General features: G+C 29.0%; 2 protein-coding genes across 2 annotated transcripts in view; one reads left to right on the top strand and one right to left on the bottom strand.

Annotated features, from left to right (window-relative positions):
* The window catches only part of LOC111617991, a 39,983-nt gene extending 19,508 nt beyond the window's left edge, over nucleotides 1-20,475 (bottom strand). Inside the window, exons 1-4 of the mRNA XM_023359398.1 lie at nucleotides 20,290-20,475; nucleotides 15,006-15,149; nucleotides 11,220-11,294; nucleotides 10,132-10,271 (exon numbers count right to left, since the gene is read on the bottom strand). Of these exons, the coding sequence (XP_023215166.1) occupies nucleotides 10,132-10,271; nucleotides 11,220-11,294; nucleotides 15,006-15,149; nucleotides 20,290-20,325 (395 nt within the window). The 5' untranslated portion in view covers nucleotides 20,326-20,475. The remainder of the gene's footprint in view (nucleotides 1-10,131; nucleotides 10,272-11,219; nucleotides 11,295-15,005; nucleotides 15,150-20,289) is intronic.
* LOC111618009 (cell division cycle protein 123 homolog) overlaps nucleotides 20,446-20,930 on the top strand; it is a 57,648-nt gene continuing 57,163 nt past the window's right edge. The window contains 1 exon segment of the mRNA XM_023359428.1: nucleotides 20,446-20,576. Within this exon segment, the coding sequence (XP_023215196.1) occupies nucleotides 20,491-20,576 (86 nt within the window). The 5' untranslated portion in view covers nucleotides 20,446-20,490.

Here is a 20,930-nt window from a genome sequence, read left to right on the forward strand (position 1 = left end):
TCACAAATTTTAATGAACATCTGGCAGTTTGACTCATCTGTATGTCCCATCAGATGTTACAAATTCCAAAATCCGATTGGAGGGATTTATGTATAAAAAGGGCCATTTCCTGCCATTCAAGGCTGTTCTACTCCAACCCTTTCATGCCATTTTTCCCCAATTTGAGCCAATCTCCTCCAACCGTCTCCCAAGTCTCCTCGCCTCATCTGAACAGTTGTCATTCAATGCAAAATTGCCATTTACAAGTTGAGGTAATATGTCTAGATATGTAAACTCTCTCTCTCACACATCAAATAGGAATATTAGGAGTTACTTGTAGTTATCAATTACCTGTATTTTTATTTTCGAAATTTTCATTAAATTTTGTTTTAGTTTGTTTAAATGGTCTGATTCTTGATCCTAAAATATATGCCGATGTCTTATCGGGAATCAATGAGTCCTCCCCTCAGAGAGAGCTCATATTGTGGGCCTAATGTGCAATTTTGGCAGGTGTCACGAGAATTTAGGGAAGGTCGTAAGAGCTTCTTGTTAACTAAGAAATCATTAAAATAAGAATCCCCATCTACTGACAAAGTGGGTGGATCTCATAGCTCTGAAGCCAAACTTGAATAAGAGTATCCTCTCTTAACCCAGATTCCCATATTCACAAGACCATTGAATTCCTGAAAGGCCAGTTTTACAGCATTTTATTTTATTTTATTTTATTTATGAAAAGTGGGGAACTCCTGGTATCACTCATAGGTACGACCAGGAGGGGAAAAGAAATGAAGGAAGAGGGAGAAATGCGAAGGATAGGGGATGAAAGTGGGGGGCAGGAAGAGGGAGGAAGAGGTGGGATCCCACAGTGCACGCTTCACATTTATTTACAAATAAACCAGAGTAAAAAAAAAAAAAACAGACAAATAATGAGGACAACTGCCTGACAAGCGGTGGGCTCCCACACTCCAAAAAGTTTCGAATTGTAGCCCGAAGACAAGGGAAGACCAATTGGTATTCATTATTTTACGTCGCTTCTTCTTGTGTTTGTTCTNGCACTAAACAAATAAAAATTTTCAAGTTAGAAAAAAAAGCAATTTGAGTAGACATAGACAAAGTTAAGAACTATAAATTACAACATCCTAACCATTCTACTTAACCTATTTTTATTGTTATATTCTAAATCTGATTTTCAAATGATAAATAATATTCTAAAAACTTTCTAAATGTAGAGTTATGCAACAAAACACATGGTTGAAATAATCTGTACATTTAAAAATTTATTTTAAAATTTTTTGGTTATCTCTAAACTATAACTTGTATATATTTAAAATTTCAGAAATGTCATTCTTGGCAATATCATTAAATAGGAATTTAACAAGATTTATAAAAAAATATTTCTTTGTTTCAGGCACTTTTATCACTTTGTAATGGAGACATTTTCAAGCTAAGCTCTCAAAGAATAGGATGAGATAGTATTCTTCATCTCAAAACTTTTCTCTGGTTTTTTTAAACTGTCTTTTCAGGGTTCCATTAAACTTGCTATTAGATGTAAATATATTTATAAAAAGGTGTGTGAGTGACTATTAAATCCATAAATCAACCTTCTGTCCTTTTCCTACTTTCCCAGTTATCACCCAAGCTACAGAGGGTTCACTTTTGTTTAAACAAATACCCTTCTTTTTGTGGAAAAATGATGTATTATAACTGATAGTACTCATTTAGCATAAATATTTGCAAACTATCACAGGACTATCCCATCCTGTCATCATGGGCGTAGCCAGGAAGGGGCATGGTAGGCACGGACCCCCCGGTTAACCTGGTGCCCTCCCCAGAAAATTACAGCCAAAAATGTGTTGAGCCGATTTGCAAAAAGAAATAAAAAGCTGAAGCTAATTTAATTGGGTGTAGTGTATCCACTGAAACTCTAGATCAGGCATAGCCAACATATGGCCCACTTAATGAGTTTATGCGGCCTACAATTAATCTCTGAATATTTGACTTAACTTGAAATAATTGCTCTAATGGATCTGCGATAATCCCTTATATCCTTACAATGTGAAGTTGTAGGAAAGTTGAGAAAATCTCACATCACCGGAAAATCTTGCTAGGGAGGGCCGCCTCTGATTCGGGCAGTGAAAAAAGTTTTCTTTCCAATTTGGCCCGGAGGTAAAAACTGTTGACACTATGATTAAAGGAAGTTTCATATTTTATGTGTGTTTAGTTATTGTTGATTCTTATGGAAATTTCATTTTAATGAACAGTAATTTAAAATAATTCAATTTTGTGTCAGGTTGGCCTCTACTAAGCCTCCCCATAACAAAACTCTGGCTACGCCAATGCCTGTCATCCTATCTCCCCTAAAGTAGGCACAGTTAGTATTGACCAAGTTCAATCTCTCATTGTGCTAACTACAAGGGGGAACCCAAAAAAAAAAAAACCAAACTGAGAGTGTGCTGCCATTCACAGATGTAGTAGAGAGTTCTCCCGTTACATGGGGTTAGTAGAGACCTTCACAAAACAGCTGTGCAAATGGCATCAGTTTGTAGGTTTACATTTGAGCATAGTGTTGTGTTTATCTTACTGTTATTTTGTTCCACCTGCAAAGTTCTGCCATCCTTCAACATCTTGAAAAGATGAAAACATTGAAAAAAATCCACCAAAAAACTGTTAAGATGTCTGTGAGAGGATGTGCGAAGGAAACACCCGGAACTTTGGCAATCAGGTGACTGATTCCTTCATCACAACGACACTCCCGCACACACAGCATTAAGAGTGACTCACTATTTGCCTCTTGGGGATGGCCTGTCATCCCCACCCTCCGTATTCACCAGACCTAGCCCTGTGCAACTTTTTTCTGTTCCCAAGAATGAAGAAAAATCTAAAAGGGAAGCGTTTTGATGATGTGGAGGCAATAAAAACAGCTTCGCTAAGGGCACTGGATGATATCAAGATTGAAGAGTTCCAGAGATGCTTCAAACAGTGGGGAAAAAGACTTCACAAGTGCATTGCATCTAATGGAGAGTACATTGAAGGTGACTGAAGGAATTTTGTAAAAAAGTTAATAAATAAAGTTTTTATACAAAAAATCCAGTTATTTTTGGGTCCCCCCATGTATACTTCTCTTTAAAAATTAAAATGTGCATCAAAAAATAATCATTAAAACTGTAATTTTTTCCCTTACATTAATAAAACCATAATTTAGAAGTATTAAAATATTATAGGAACCTAATATTCTAATATTAGGATGGAATTATGTAACTGTTACATAAGAAGATAGTAGAAATAATAAAAAGAAATTAAAATGTACCTAATGTATATGTGTATTTTAATAAATGTATTAGTTTTATTTTAACATTATTATTAACTGAAGAGGGAATGTGAGTTCCAAAGTATGTTTTAGTTAATATTTTATTGTAATCAATTTATATAAATGGTTTACTATTTGGTTGCTTCTGTTTGACAAGCCCTTAAGTATTATTTATGTAAAATAATGAATGTGATAAATCAAAAAATAACTTGATTATCATCATTTGTACTAAATAATCACAGACTTTTTAAATGATAGATTGAGTTGATAACATATTTTTTATTATTTTAAGTAAAACAGTTTTAGCTAAAAATATTTTGGAATTAAGTATTTTTATTCTTTCCCACAATGGCTTAAAATTATCTTCTATTGCTGATGATGTTAGCTCAGTGATATTTTTTCTAATGGTTTTATCTACGCTTTTAGAATTGTTCTTTGACATTCTAATATAGCATAAGGTTGGGAATTGTTTCTTATGAAGAATGAGACACTCCTGATCTTTAATGTTCATTTATCTTTTCATTACAGCAAAGTTTTCTGAGGTTTAAGGAAGATATAATTGGAAACATTAAAGTTAACTGGCCAACAAATAGTAAGAAGCTTTTTAAAATTGTTTCTTTTCAGTGAGATAGTTCAATTGTAGATTTACAGTTAAAGATAATGTAACTATAGCTTTTTAAGATAGATAATTTATGTTTGAAGTAACCATTTTTCATTGAATGAGAAATACCATTTAAAGGAAACCATTACATGTATTTAAAAAACATTTAACAAATTAAAAAAAACAATATGGTTTTTCAATCAAACTTATTTATTTCATAAAATCAGTCAATTAAATAATTTCTAAGAACCTATTCCAATATAATTCTTTTGCAACTTATTTGATAATATAAAATGTAATAATATGTTGTAATTACTTTTTCCTTAAAAGATAATAAAAACAAATTAGCTATATTATCATTTATATTAAATGAAACATTATTAATTATTTTAATTCTCCATACTCACAATTATCTTCTGGAAAAATGATGAAAACAAACTTAAATTAGAGGAATGCTTTTCACATTTTAATTCTTGATTAAATATATTTTTCATGGGATTGTCATATTCTAAGAAGCCTGTTTCTTTCAAATGGAGGAAAAGTGGTGTATTCTGTTGAAAAAATGTAATGTATAGTCATTAATATATGTTGCATCTCAAATTTCAAATTATAGGTTATTTAAAAAAAACTAACAAATGCATATAAGGAAACAAATTAAAAAACTTTTATAAAATATTTGTTTCTCAAGTTTAATGACAAGATTCTAAAATTAAAAATTGATTTGTGGAGAGCTAAAAGTTTTATAACTGCAAATTCATTTTTTATGATCTAGTGCTACAACACCAGACCATAAAAATGGAATACAAGAAAGATTGAATTATGTCCCACACTTGAAACTGAAATAAATGTTTAAAATACAAAATGAAAGTATTAATCATACAAAAAAACATGTAGTGTCTTAAAGCAACTTGCGAAATTTGTTTTATAAACAATATTTTTCTCCTTTTGAGATGTCCATTGAACAACTCATGGACCAAAAAAGTATAACATAGTATCTCATGTCAAAATAATAGAATAATTTTATTTTAACTGTCTTCTCTCATGATCCATATGTTATAATAAACATTAATACATATCATCTGCATGCAATTATGGAACAACTTGGCTTCTGGCATTAAGTGATGGAAGTTTCTGACCATACAAACTATTTCTTTACCTTCATATTATTAACTGTAGTTGGTTGCAATGTTGCTTTTTCCCAGTATTCCATATATTCTCAATTGGATTAAGAGAGTTGCCTGGCCAAGATAACACTGTGATGATGTATTATGAAAACCAATGAGTCATGCTTTGGATAGAATAAACTGGTACTAAATCATGCTGGAACACAAAATCATCTGCTGCATAAAGATCTTCAGCTGATAGTAGGTAGCATGAAGCATTCCAAATTATTCTGGTAAATATAACTATTAATTTTTATATTTACAAATGCAATGCTACCAATACTATTGACAGAAAAAACCTCAAACAGACACACTTACTGGAAACTTAACCAAAGTCTTCGAGCAACTTAGATTGTATGTTTGATATTTCTTCTGCCATGGGGTTAATCAAGGTTTAGTCTCTCTAGCAGTGGTGCACCCAGAGGGGGGGCCAAGGGGCCTTGGCTCCTCCAAAAGACAGAGAAAAGAAAACACACTAGAAAATTTCCAAAAATTGTTTTCTAATTAAAATTCAGTTTTTTCTTTATATTGTGTAATGTCTTTTGTTCCTGTGCTACTTATGAATTAGTGGTCATATAAAGTGAGAATTTTATTGAATTTGCATAAAAAATTTTTTTCAAAAGTTCAATTTGGCACTCCCAAGATTAAATTTCAAGTGCACTACTGCTCCCTAGAGTCCCTCTGGGTTTTTGATCAAAACTCCTTTGAGTCATGGTTGAAAACCCATTGAACCAAACCATTGCAAAGTATTCAACTTGGATGCAGTAGTTTCATATTCATCCCACAATGCTTGAAGTTGAAGACTGAAAACAATGAGTTGTTGCAAAATATTTTAAGTTCGTTCTTATCTTTTTGTTTCAACTTTCATTTTGAAACAGCATTTTTCTTGAGAATTTTGCTAACTGTTGACAGGGCACAGCCACTTTCCTGTAAATTTGCATTGTAAATGTCCATCACTGTGAAGAGCAATTAGGAAGTTCTTGGCATCAATTGGGAGATCTTTTCCCCCAACCATTTTGATGCATACAATTTCCTAGCAAATTTCAGTAACCCCACAGAATTCATAAAACCATTTAAATACCTATTTACTCATAATATTAATGGTTCATATTTTTAATTTGCATTATTCCATTATTTTGACACAGCTGATGATTCCATTTTTTTTGTCCCAATTATTGAACAGTAATGAAGACAGAAAAAATTGAATGTATTTTATATGCATGAAATAATTTATGGTTAAAGACCAATTACAACCTTGATTTTTTTACTTGGTATTCCAATGAATTCTTTTATCATAAGAAATAAACTTAGCCAGAATATAACTAATTTTTTTCTCATATCTCATTATTTTGATTTGGTATTGTATAACTTTTAAAAATTATAATTTGGGCCTATACTAATGGATTAATGCAAAAGAGTTGAACTAATTTCATTTGCACAGAGAAGCAGTATTAAAAACTAAACATCTGCTTTTTACTAAAAGTATTAAATCTTTTAGAAAATGATTTATAAGTTTCCAAAGTTGTTTTGGTGTAAAAGTTAGTACTTATAAGAAACACTATTTTGCACTTATTTATTTTTAAATTTTGGAAAAACAAAAGCTCTCCTTTTTCAATATCTCCTATAAACATGTTTTTCTTCCAAAAATTTAATTTGTTTTAAAAATAAGAAGAAAGTAGCAATATTTATTTATTTTGCAGCTTTACACTTATTATATTTTCAATAACTTTTTACATTTGAGATGCTTATCTTTATGAATTTCTTTGAATTTTTTTGAGATAATATAAGAACTACAGTTTGATATTTTAAGCATTTAGCATTGTAATCATCTTAAGTATTAAAAGACTTTAATATTGATTTGTCATTTTTCAAAATTACAAAATGCTAATATTACAGAAAAATTGAATTTAGAAAGAAATTATTAAATAAGAAACTGTTTTATTGGATATTGGAGCTTACTCTATATAAAGTAAGCTCCAATAAAACAGCCTCTTNCGAATATTACCTAATTTAATAAATCATAACTCCCCCTAATAAAATATAGCATAACCATTCCAATATAAAACCAACCATGATCGAATCCGCTTTCCAACGATGTATCAAACAATACAATCTGACCAAAATATCCAGTATAAACCTCAACGAAATAACGAGCGCTGAGCAGTACGTCTTGACCCTTCGACGACCCAGGTGTCTTCAGTTTTACAGCATTGTCAGAACTAAATTGTTTTCCTATTAAAAAGTTGTCCAAATTGCAGAAGTGGTAATCAGTGGGAGCTAGGTCTGGTGAGTATAGCGGATGATGATGAAGTTCCAACTACAATTCCTATAGTTTTGCCTGTCATTCGTGCAGTGTATGGTCTAGCATTATCATGCAATAAGATAGGAGTTGGTCTGTTGACCAATCTAGACTGTTTTTCTTTAAGTTTTTGTATCATTTTATCCAGTTGGTTGCAGTATATTTCTGCTGTGATCAATGAGCCAGGTTTCATAAAATCATAATGGATCACACCTGTGCTAGACCACTCACCATCAGCTTCTTTTGATGAATATTGCACTTTGCAGTGTTTTGATGATTCATCACTGTGCTGAACATTTGTAATTGTCATATTGGATCCATTTCTCATCACAAGTGACAATTTGATTCAAAAATGGATCAGATTTGTGACGAGAAAGCAACATCAAGCAAGCCTCCAAATGCTTTTGTTTCTGTTTTTCATTCAGTTCATGTGGAACCCACTTATCCAACTTTTTCACTTTACTGATTTGAGCTAAATGAGTTAATATTGTTTGTTTGCTAACACCAAACTTCAACGATAATTCATAGGCACTCTGAGATGAGTCAGACTCAATGGTTGGCAATATTATTACCTGTAAATTTCATCCTTGACGACCTAATAATAAAACTACTAAAATGCAAGAAAATTTTTACAAAATTTTAATGTAAATGACATCTATTGATACAGGTTTGAGAAATGATCACTGAACTTCTATTTTTTGTAGAGAATAAAAATAAGACAAATTGACAGCTGGCTTATACACAAAATCTGCTAAATAGTTCTCTCAGAGTATCTAGAGAAGTAAAATTATCAAAAATTTATCAGCTTTTAAAATATAAGTTCAATTAGGAGTGTCTAATTAAAGCATTAATGCACAGGAAATGGAAGAGAACTAAAGACATAGAATACATAATTATGTGTCTTAGGTGGTTTAAAGAAAAAATCAGGATGGCAGATGAATATCTGCAGCATACAAAAGATTTTTCAAGTTTTCTAAAGATGCTTTTGAAAAGTTTATACAAAGGAAAAGTTGATGAGTTCATAATTGCAAGTTAAAATTGGCAAATATCCTTCATCCATTTCAAAGTAACTTTTAAACACATATAATCCACGAAAAATTATTGTAATTTCAAATTTTTATTCAGCTAGGTTTTAATGAATATTTTAAATTAATTTATAATTTTGATACCTTATCTATTTTAGAATTTTAAAACTGAAAAATATTTTTATTATTGAATGATAAAATATTATAATAAATAAGTTTTTTAAGTAATTATTTTTATATGTACTTATATAAATTTTTTAATTTTTATGTGTGTTTCATCACCATGTCCATTCACAGGGGAGACAGAAGGATATACTGTGGATCCATAATTTCAACTTCTCTGCATCATTCATGTTTGCATCAAACATTGTTTACTGAGCTTTCCTCTAGCATACTTTTTATTTTTTAATGTTAAAATTCATGAATTTTATCATGAAAAAACTAAAAAATTCATTATTTTTTAATTTTAATGGGTATAAAATGATAGAGCAATCCTGTTTCATTAAAGTTAACCAAATCAGATTCTGAGAAATAAAAAAGTGTGTCCTTCAGTGTGGTTTTCTCCAATTCTTGATTATATCATCATCAATAACTGCTGCTTCACCACTGACTTTTTCAAACAAGAGGTCATGCCTCTCTCTAAAGCATTAAACCTATCCATTACTAACTTTTCAATATTTAGTGTTTAGCCACTTCGATAGCTTTCCCCTGTAAAATAATACTAGAAATAGGAATGTTTTGATATCTTGCACTTTTCAGCCAGTGGATAAGATCTTTGGCTTCTTCAAGTTTTAAATTAAATAGCTGTTTCCTTTTTCAATTTTGCACCCAACTGCTTTGATGCTTTCTTTTGCTGAAAGATTATAATTTATTGATAGTATAGCTTGAAGTATTTTATGTTCTTTCAAAAAAGCTGTCTAAATGCAATTTGACATCTCATAAAGATTAATCAAATCCCTTTTTTATTTTAAAGGCCAGACATAAACTTTTGCTTCTGAGGCATCTTTAAACTGAAAACTATACATCATCATTGTCATATCAAATGACATGGACAAATAACAAACAAGACTAAACAGACTTCTAATATTTAATTTAAAGTATACAGGAAAGTAGAAATTGTATACAAGAGTACAATTAAAGAAAAATTACCAAAACGAGATGCAATTTAGAGCCCCAAAAGATGCTTCCAAAAGTAGTGATTAAAAACTCATTTGCATATATGTGTCTAAGTGTCTAATCAATGTCTCTAGTAAAAGTTTTTGGAAAAGGAATGTGGAAAAAGCATTAGAGTTTTCATTTTTGATGTCCCCTAAGCAATAATTTTGTTTACACTCATTTTTTAAAAAACAGTATCTTAAGTCACTAAGGTGCATTCAACAATAGATATTTTCACTTAAATTTCAAATTCACACAATTTCATACATAATTAAATAGGGCCTAAAGTAGCAGATATAGCATGTAATACTGAAACTACTTCTAAAGAAGAACTGTAAATACGAAATACTAAAAATATTTTTTGACAATGAAGTTATAGCTATATTATTATATATTACTGTGGTACATATCACAGTAATATGTAATAAAAATATATATTAAAGAATGATATATTGTACAGTTATTATATATAAGATCTTTTTATGAATAAGGCATTTTTATATTGTACTTACAAATGATGTCATTTAATAATTTTTAAGACTAAAATTAAACAATTTGTTCTATGTTACTTTAGTATATGGTGTAATAAAGATAAGACTTACCATTTTAATATTGTTAAATTATAATTCTCATACTTTGTTAAAATATCAGATGCAAAGCTATTTAAAAATGCTTGATCATCTTCAATTAATAATTTTGTATTGCTAATGAATGTGATTATTTCTTTTCTGGCACAACAACCCTGAAAAAATTTAAATTTTCATAAAATTTTCTGTCAGTTTTTAAAAAATAATTTTTATTCATAAACAAAAAGAATGATATAATTTGATTTTTGTTCTGGATAAATTAGAACAGATTAATTTTGTTTTTAGTCTATGATAAATGTGGTAATTGCAAAATTAACTTTCTACATACAGTGGACTCATCTTAAAATGAACACCAATAAAGTGAATCTCATATTAAAGTAAATTTTGCCATTGCCCTGGATAAATGCTATTGTCATAATGTTAATTTTCACACAATGAAGCAAACCAAAACTTTACTAGAATTTATTAAACTGAAATGTAAATCACCTTAACTAACAACCCCCAAGAAACACTATTTCCAATAATAGTTGCTTTTTACACTTTTTGACATAAACAATAAATGTTCCATTTTGAGTAGAATAGATTTTCTTTTCCCAGTAGGCAAAGGTGGATTCTGACAATTTTTCTGTAGGATGTGTATTTTTCGAGTTATTTCACTGGATTGATTAAAATGGTCCATCCTGTATCAGGAAATTGTAAATTTGTTTCAATTAATTACTACCCACCCGCTATATATGGTTTTAACATGTAATCTTAAAATAAATAGAGTTTGAAATAAACCACTTTGAAATGATTTTAAAATAAACTTTAATAAATGTTTTAATGACTTTATATTCAGTGAATTATTGTGAACCTATTTTAATTTCATATTGTAAAGATAAAAATGTAAAAATATTTATTCTAGAATAAAAAATTAAATAAAACAAATCAATATTTAACTTATAAAGAAAATTGATACATCAATCTTAAAATATTAAATGAATAATTTTAAACTAAATTTAATAGTTATCCTTTCAAAGCTTTTAAGAGAATTTTAAATCATTTACATTAATATAAATCTCATAATTAAAATTTAGTTAGTTACCACAGTGATAAATATTTACCAGTTCATAAAAATCCTGTAGAAAATTCTTATAAAATAAATTCCAACAATTTTTACTAGAATTTTTCACCATATTCTAAAAAATAAATATGAAATATAATAATAATCATTTTCATTTATATAAAATTAGAATTTTTAACATTTTGATAAGATTATATTAAAATAAAATATAATTTAAAATATTGTATTATTTAAACACACAAACATTCAGTTTTTCCAATCACAAATATTTTGACTTTGATCAAAAACAGATTTTTTTTTTCTCTTCTGACTATTGGCTACACAAGTGAGAAATTTTTCAATTTATTTTCCCATTACATGCTGATGGTAGGGTGATGCTATACTGGTATCAGGTAATCATTATTTAAGTAATTATTTTACTGATTTTGTAAAAATTGTAAATACAAAATATAAAAAAAAAAAATCAAAGTTTAAATCATTGTTTAAAACAAAAAAAAATAGTGCCTGGCTTTTGTTTTTAAAGAAACAAAAAAAAATGTTCTTTTTATAATTTTTTTGCAATCTTGCACTAAACAAATAAAAATTTTCAAGTTAGAAAAAAAAGCAATTTGAGTAGACATAGACAAAGTTAAGAACTATAAATTACAACATCCTAACCATTCTACTTAACCTATTTTTATTGTTATATTCTAAATCTGATTTTCAAATGATAAATAATATTCTAAAAACTTTCTAAATGTAGAGTTATGCAACAAAACACATGGTTGAAATAATCTGTACATTTAAAAATTTATTTTAAAATTTTTTGGTTATCTCTAAACTATAACTTGTATATATTTAAAATTTCAGAAATGTCATTCTTGGCAATATCATTAAATAGGAATTTAACAAGATTTATAAAAAAATATTTCTTTGTTTCAGGCACTTTTATCACTTTGTAATGGAGACATTTTCAAGCTAAGCTCTCAAAGAATAGGATGAGATAGTATTCTTCATCTCAAAACTTTTCTCTGGTTTTTTTAAACTGTCTTTTCAGGGTTCCATTAAACTTGCTATTAGATGTAAATATATTTATAAAAAGGTGTGTGAGTGACTATTAAATCCATAAATCAACCTTCTGTCCTTTTCCTACTTTCCCAGTTATCACCCAAGCTACAGAGGGTTCACTTTTGTTTAAACAAATACTCTTCTTTTTGTGGAAAAATGATGTATTATAACTGATAGTACTCATTTAGCATAAATATTTGCAAACTATCACAGGACTATCCCATCCTGTCATCACGGGCGTAGCCAGGAAGGGGCATGGTAGGCACGGACCCCCCGGTTAACCTGGTGCCCTCCCCAGAAAATTACAGCCAAAAATGTGTTGAGCCGATTTGCAAAAAGAAATAAAAAGCTGAAGCTAATTTAATTGGGTGTAGTGTATCCACTGAAACTCTAGATCAGGCATAGCCAACATATGGCCCACTTAATGAGTTTATGCGGCCTACAATTAATCTCTGAATATTTGACTTAACTTGAAATAATTGCTCTAATGGATCTGCGATAATCCCTTATATCCTTACAATGTGAAGTTGTAGGAAAGTTGAGAAAATCTCACATCACCGGAAAATCTTGCTAGGGAGGGCCGCCTCTGATTCGGGCAGTGAAAAAAGTTTTCTTTCCAATTTGGCCCGGAGGTAAAAACTGTTGACACTATGATTAAAGGAAGTTTCATATTTTATGTGTGTTTAGTTATTGTTGATTCTTATGGAAATTTCATTTTAATGAACAGTAATTTAAAATAATTCAATTTTGTGTCAGGTTGGCCTCTACTAAGCCTCCCCATAACAAAACTCTGGCTACGCCAATGCCTGTCATCCTATCTCCCCTAAAGTAGGCACAGTTAGTATTGACCAAGTTCAATCTCTCATTGTGCTAACTACAAGGGGGAACCCAAAAAAAAAAAAACCAAACTGAGAGTGTGCTGCCACTCACAGATGTAGTAGAGAGTTCTCCCGTTACATGGGGTTAGTAGAGACCTTCACAAAACAGCTGTGCAAATGGCATCAGTTTGTAGGTTTACATTTGAGCATAGTGTTGTGTTTATCTTACTGTTATTTTGTTCCACCTGCAAAGTTCTGCCATCCTTCAACATCTTGAAAAGATGAAAACATTGAAAAAAATCCACCAAAAAACTGTTAAGATGTCTGTGAGAGGATGTGCGAAGGAAACACCCGGAACTTTGGCAATCAGGTGACTGATTCCTTCATCACAACGACACTCCCGCACACACAGCATTGAGTGACTCACTATTTGCCTCTTGGGGATGGCCTGTCATCCCCACCCTCCGTATTCACCAGACCTAGCCCTGTGCAACTTTTTTCTGTTCCCAAGAATGAAGAAAAATCTAAAAGGGAAGCGTTTTGATGATGTGGAGGCAATAAAAACAGCTTCGCTAAGGGCACTGGATGATATCAAGATTGAAGAGTTCCAGAGATGCTTCAAACAGTGGGGAAAAAGACTTCACAAGTGCATTGCATCTAATGGAGAGTACATTGAAGATGACTGAAGGAATTTTGTAAAAAAGTTAATAAATAAAGTTTTTATACAAAAAATCCAGTTATTTTTGGGTCCCCCCATGTATACTTCTCTTTAAAAATTAAAATGTGCATCAAAAAATAATCATTAAAACTGTAATTTTTTCCCTTACATTAATAAAACCATAATTTAGAAGTATTAAAATATTATAGGAACCTAATATTCTAATATTAGGATGGAATTATGTAACTGTTACATAAGAAGATAGTAGAAATAATAAAAAGAAATTAAAATGTACCTAATGTATATGTGTATTTTAATAAATGTATTAGTTTTATTTTAACATTATTATTAACTGAAGAGGGAATGTGAGTTCCAAAGTATGTTTTAGTTAATATTTTATTGTAATCAATTTATATAAATGGTTTACTATTTGGTTGCTTCTGTTTGACAAGCCCTTAAGTATTATTTATGTAAAATAATGAATGTGATAAATCAAAAAATAACTTGATTATCATCATTTGTACTAAATAATCACAGACTTTTTAAATGATAGATTGAGTTGATAACATATTTTTTATTATTTTAAGTAAAACAGTTTTAGCTAAAAATATTTTGGAATTAAGTATTTTTATTCTTTCCCACAATGGCTTAAAATTATCTTCTATTGCTGATGATGTTAGCTCAGTGATATTTTTTCTAATGGTTTTATCTACGCTTTTAGAATTGTTCTTTGACATTCTAATATAGCATAAGGTTGGGAATTGTTTCTTATGAAGAATGAGACACTCCTGATCTTTAATGTTCATTTATCTTTTCATTACAGCAAAGTTTTCTGAGGTTTAAGGAAGATATAATTGGAAACATTAAAGTTAACTGGCCAACAAATAGTAAGAAGCTTTTTAAAATTGTTTCTTTTCAGTGAGATAGTTCAATTGTAGATTTACAGTTAAAGATAATGTAACTATAGCTTTTTAAGATAGATAATTTATGTTTGAAGTAACCATTTTTCATTGAATGAGAAATACCATTTAAAGGAAACCATTACATGTATTTAAAAAACATTTAACAAATTAAAAAAAACAATATGGTTTTTCAATCAAACTTATTTATTTCATAAAATCAGTCAATTAAATAATTTCTAAGAACCTATTCCAATATAATTCTTTTGCAACTTATTTGATAATATAAAATGTAATAATATGTTGTAATTACTTTTTCCTTAAAAGATAATAAAAACAAATTAGCTATATTATCATTTATATTAAATGAAACATTATTAATTATTTTAATTCTCCATACTCACAATTATCTTCTGGAAAAATGATGAAAACAAACTTAAATTAGAGGAATGCTTTTCACATTTTAATTCTTGATTAAATATATTTTTCATGGGATTGTCATATTCTAAGAAGCCTGTTTCTTTCAAATGGAGGAAAAGTGGTGTATTCTGTTGAAAAAATGTAATGTATAGTCATTAATATATGTTGCATCTCAAATTTCAAATTATAGGTTATTTAAAAAAAACTAACAAATGCATATAAGGAAACAAATTAAAAAACTTTTATAAAATATTTGTTTCTCAAGTTTAATGACAAGATTCTAAAATTAAAAATTGATTTGTGGAGAGCTAAAAGTTTTATAACTGCAAATTCATTTTTTATGATCTAGTGCTACAACACCAGACCATAAAAATGGAATACAAGAAAGATTGAATTATGTCCCACACTTGAAACTGAAATAAATGTTTAAAATACAAAATGAAAGTATTAATCATACAAAAAAACATGTAGTGTCTTAAAGCAACTTGCGAAATTTGTTTTATAAACAATATTTTTCTCCTTTTGAGATGTCCATTGAACAACTCATGGACCAAAAAAGTATAACATAGTATCTCATGTCAAAATAATAGAATAATTTTATTTTAACTGTCTTCTCTCATGATCCATATGTTATAATAAACATTAATACATATCATCTGCATGCAATTATGGAACAACTTGGCTTCTGGCATTAAGTGATGGAAGTTTCTGACCATACAAACTATTTCTTTACCTTCATATTATTAACTGTAGTTGGTTGCAATGTTGCTTTTTCCCAGTATTCCATATATTCTCAATTGGATTAAGAGAGTTGCCTGGCCAAGATAACACTGTGATGATGTATTATGAAAACCAATGAGTCATGCTTTGGATAGAATAAACTGGTACTAAATCATGCTGGAACACAAAATCATCTGCTGCATAAAGATCTTCAGCTGATAGTAGGTAGCATGAAGCATTCCAAATTATTCTGGTAAATATAACTATTAATTTTTATATTTACAAATGCAATGCTACCAATACTATTGACAGAAAAAACCTCAAACAGACACACTTACTGGAAACTTAACCAAAGTCTTCGAGCAACTTAGATTGTATGTTTGATATTTCTTCTGCCATGGGGTTAATCAAGGTTTAGTCTCTCTAGCAGTGGTGCACCCAGAGGGGGGGCCAAGGGGCCTTGGCTCCTCCAAAAGACAGAGAAAAGAAAACACACTAGAAAATTTCCAAAAATTGTTTTCTAATTAAAATTCAGTTTTTTCTTTATATTGTGTAATGTCTTTTGTTCCTGTGCTACTTATGAATTAGTGGTCATATAAAGTGAGAATTTTATTGAATTTGCATAAAAAATTTTTTTCAAAAGTTCAATTTGGCACTCCCAAGATTAAATTTCAAGTGCACTACTGCTCCCTAGAGTCCCTCTGGGTTTTTGATCAAAACTCCTTTGAGTCATGGTTGAAAACCCATTGAACCAAACCATTGCAAAGTATTCAACTTGGATGCAGTAGTTTCATATTCATCCCACAATGCTTGAAGTTGAAGACTGAAAACAATGAGTTGTTGCAAAATATTTTAAGTTCGTTCTTATCTTTTTGTTTCAACTTTCATTTTGAAACAGCATTTTTCTTGAGAATTTTGCTAACTGTTGACAGGGCACAGCCACTTTCCTGTAAATTTGCATTGTAAATGTCCATCACTGTGAAGAGCAATTAGGAAGTTCTTGGCATCAATTGGGAGATCTTTTCCCCCAACCATTTTGATGCATACAATTTCCTAGCAAATTTCAGTAACCCCACAGAATTCATAAAACCATTTAAATACCTATTTACTCATAATATTAATGGTTCATATTTTTAATTTGCATTATTCCATTATTTTGACACAGCTGATGATTCCATTTTTTTTGTCCCAATTATTGAACAGTAATGAAGACAGAAAAAATTGAATGTATTTTATATGCATGAAATAATTTATGGTTAAAGACCAATTACAACCTTGATTTTTTTACTTGGTATTCCAATGAATTCTTTTATCATAAGAAATAAACTTAGCCAGAATATAACTAATTTTTTTCTCATATCTCATTATTTTGATTTGGTATTGTATAACTTTTAAAAATTATAATTTGGGCCTATACTAATGGATTAATGCAAAAGAGTTGAACTAATTTCATTTGCACAGAGAAGCAGTATTAAAAACTAAACATCTGCTTTTTACTAAAAGTATTAAATCTTTTAGAAAATGATTTATAAGTTTCCAAAGTTGTTTTGGTGTAAAAGTTAGTACTTATAAGAAACACTATTTTGCACTTATTTATTTTTAAATTTTGGAAAAACAAAAGCTCTCCTTTTTCAATATCTCCTATAAACATGTTTTTCTTCCAAAAATTTAATTTGTTTTAAAAATAAGAAGAAAGTAGCAATATTTATTTATTTTGCAGCTTTACACTTATTATATTTTCAATAACTTTTTACATTTGAGATGCTTATCTTTATGAATTTCTTTGAATTTTTTTGAGATAATATAAGAACTACAGTTTGATATTTTAAGCATTTAGCATTGTAATCATCTTAAGTATTAAAAGACTTTAATATTGATTTGTCATTTTTCAAAATTACAAAATGCTAATATTACAGAAAAATTGAATTTAGAAAGAAATTATTAAATAAGAAACTGTTTTATTGGATATTGGAGCTTACTCTATATAAAGTAAGCTCCAATAAAACAGCCTCTTATTTATCAATATTTTTTAAAAAAAGAAAATAGTTTTTAGAAATTCATAAAAACAAACTTGTGTTTTCATAATAAAGAATTTTAATAATCTTTTAAATTATATGTAAACAGCCTATAAATTATTATTTTAGAAAAAATTATATTATAGTTCAATTTTTCATATTTTTATTAATTCACACATTATAGAAGAATTATGATACAAATATTACACATACATATAATACAAAGATAATATAATAAAAATTGAAATTTCATGATAATAACTAATCTTTAACAAAAAATGTTTTCAGAAAATTAAGTTTTATCATTAGTTATAGTCTTATTTTATAATCTCTCTCTTGCTTTGCTATCCTCTACGAAATAATTAAGTTATAGTGAATTTTAAAGCATCTTACATATAAACATAATATAAATCTTTCTTTACATATAATATGTAGTATATTTACAGAATATAGATATGCAAGGCTGCTGTTAGCGATTGTGGGGCCCAGGTCAATCAAAATGTAAGGCTCTTGAAAAATATACATTATGTAATTTTTACAATTTTATTCAAAAAAAATAAATTTAAAGATATTTCTTTTATCTATGTATACAAAAAATACAATAATAAAACTACATTGTAATGTTTTTAATTATAAAATCTAAGTTTTAAAAAATTTGGAGATAAAAATAAAGAAAAGTATTAATTAAAAAGAATTATATCATAAAATTTATTCTCTGTGTTTTGCTTTCAGCAAAATCCTTACTATATTTTCAAAATCTAATTTTTTCACATATTTTGTATTCTATTGACAATAGTTAGATCTGGGAAGGAATCTGCAGTTTAGACAGCATATTTAAAACATTGTAATGGAGTCACATTAGTTATATTATTGCACCATACAGTACAAAATATTTTAATTTTATCATATAAATTGTTACCTTTAAATCCCGATTATCACTATTCCTCAGTGCAGATATAAATCCACATAATGATTCATAAGGTCATCCTTGTTCATAGCCTTTGATATATAAATATCAATTAAAACCAAATTGTCACTATGCTCTTCAATCTGTTTAAATCTTTCTTCTGTAAAAATTAATCCTTGATATGCTATTGCTAAAAAATAGTTCTGATAGAAATTTGTTTCAAGAGTATTCATACTTTGTAATCAAGTAAATGTTTCAGTTTCCTCGATCTGACTTCTTTGTATATAAGAGGAATGTTGCATTTTTTACAAATTTTATTTGCTATTAATTTTGATTTTAAGCAACTAACCAAATGATCGCTGTAATTAATTGGGCTATATTCTAGCCCAATTAATTACAGTAACCCAATACATTGATACTCAACCTTACATTGAGTATCAATGTATCGAGCTTTGGGAAGTTTATTATATTTAAGAAACTATTTTCTCTAAAATCTTTTAAATAATCTATCAATCCCTTTAATAGTGACATTACAAAACTTAAATTGGTGTCAACTTTTGCACATTTTTACTTTTATATTTTTACTTACTTATCATACTAAATAACCAACTGATATCACAAACTCAAAATTATAGTAATTTTGAATATTTTAAGTTTTTCAATTTTTTAAAATAGAATTTTAACACAACAAATAGTTTTCGTGCCATTTTTGTCACAGATATTAACATTATTATTAAATACTTTAATGTTTAGTTCTTTTAAATTATTACCATTTTGTGCTATAAATGACTAAATACGGTAAAGAGGATTATTGTGATTCAATATATTTCCTCTGGAGCATTATGCCTAATTACCATAAAAGAAGGAATAGCAGCAAGATAGAGAAAAAAAATCAAAAGTTAAACTTCTTAAGGGCTCTTGACCAGGCCCTTAAGAAGTTGCAGGGGCACTTGCCTCATGCAGGGATCTAGGCAAAGTGCCCCAGTTGCCTGGCTGTAACAATGGTACTGTAGATACACACAGTACATAATAAGAAAGAATGTACTGTATTAGTATATTTCATTAATAGCATACTATTGATTACCATATCAAATTTTTATACATTTTTACAAAGATTAAACTTATAGAATTGTTATATTATGCTAAAACTAAATTATTCATTTAAAAATAAAATACTTTCAGTGGAAAATATCAGGAAATCTATATTTATAATGTTATTATTCAGTTTAATGCTTTCTATGAAATTGTATTTGGAGTAAGGTTGTGAAATTAATTTTTAATCCTAGAATTGAGAGAAAAATTTAAAAAATAATAATAATAAAAATCGATGATTGCATCTAAAATTTTTAACAATATCATTTAATGTTATGAAATGTAATTGTCCAAATAAACTGCATTGATTAAAAAATTGATGATTTAATTATTTGATAACTGGAAAAAGGTTTGTTTGTTATTTATCAATCATAGTTTTTAATTAATTAATAATGGTTACTTTCATATTTCCTTACTCATGTTTCTTCGTATCTAAACTTTATAAAGCCGCTAAAACAAATATTTAAACAATTATAAATCAAAAAATTATAGTTTAAATTTAATATATAGGAAATTATAAATTTATTTTCATACCTCAGCTACAACATCCTCTGATTCGGAATCAGACATTGTTTTATTTCGCGATCTAATTCTAAATTTTAATTCGTGTCTTTCCCGGTAGATGTCAATTTCAACACAAGCACGTGTTTCCGTCTGGTATCAATTTCCGCTAACTTACAATCATGTGGTTGTGTTAAGCTGTTGGTCTCAGATTGTTTTTTTGTTTTAACGTATATGAAGTACACAATGAAGGTAGAAAACGTTTTGAATTGCAGTTTTAATAATTGGTTTTCTCGATTTCAGAGAGTTACAATGAAAAGGTAAAAATAGTTACAACCATATTTAATCTTAGGCCTAATTTACTAAGTGTTTGAAAATTAGTTACGAATTACTAATAGAAACAGATAGAAAGTTTTATTAACAGTTTTGAAACATTTTACATTACATTAGAAAATTTGGTGAATGTTCAGATGCGTGGACCATCATGGCGGCACTTCCTGTTTTAGCCTCGAAACCTGACGCCTGTGGAGACGACGTGGCACGTGACGACGCGAGCGCCTGCGCGACGTGTCGCGTGACGACGCGAGTGCCTGCGCGTGTTCTGAGTGGGATTTTGCGCCTGCGCGTGTTCTGAGTGTGGTTTCGCGCCTGCGCGACGTGTCATGTGACGACGC

Source organism: Centruroides sculpturatus, unplaced genomic scaffold (assembly GCF_000671375.1).
Source record: "Centruroides sculpturatus isolate CEXI.00-Female unplaced genomic scaffold, Cexi_2.0 scaffold36, whole genome shotgun sequence".
NCBI lineage: Eukaryota > Metazoa > Arthropoda > Arachnida > Scorpiones > Buthidae > Centruroides > Centruroides sculpturatus.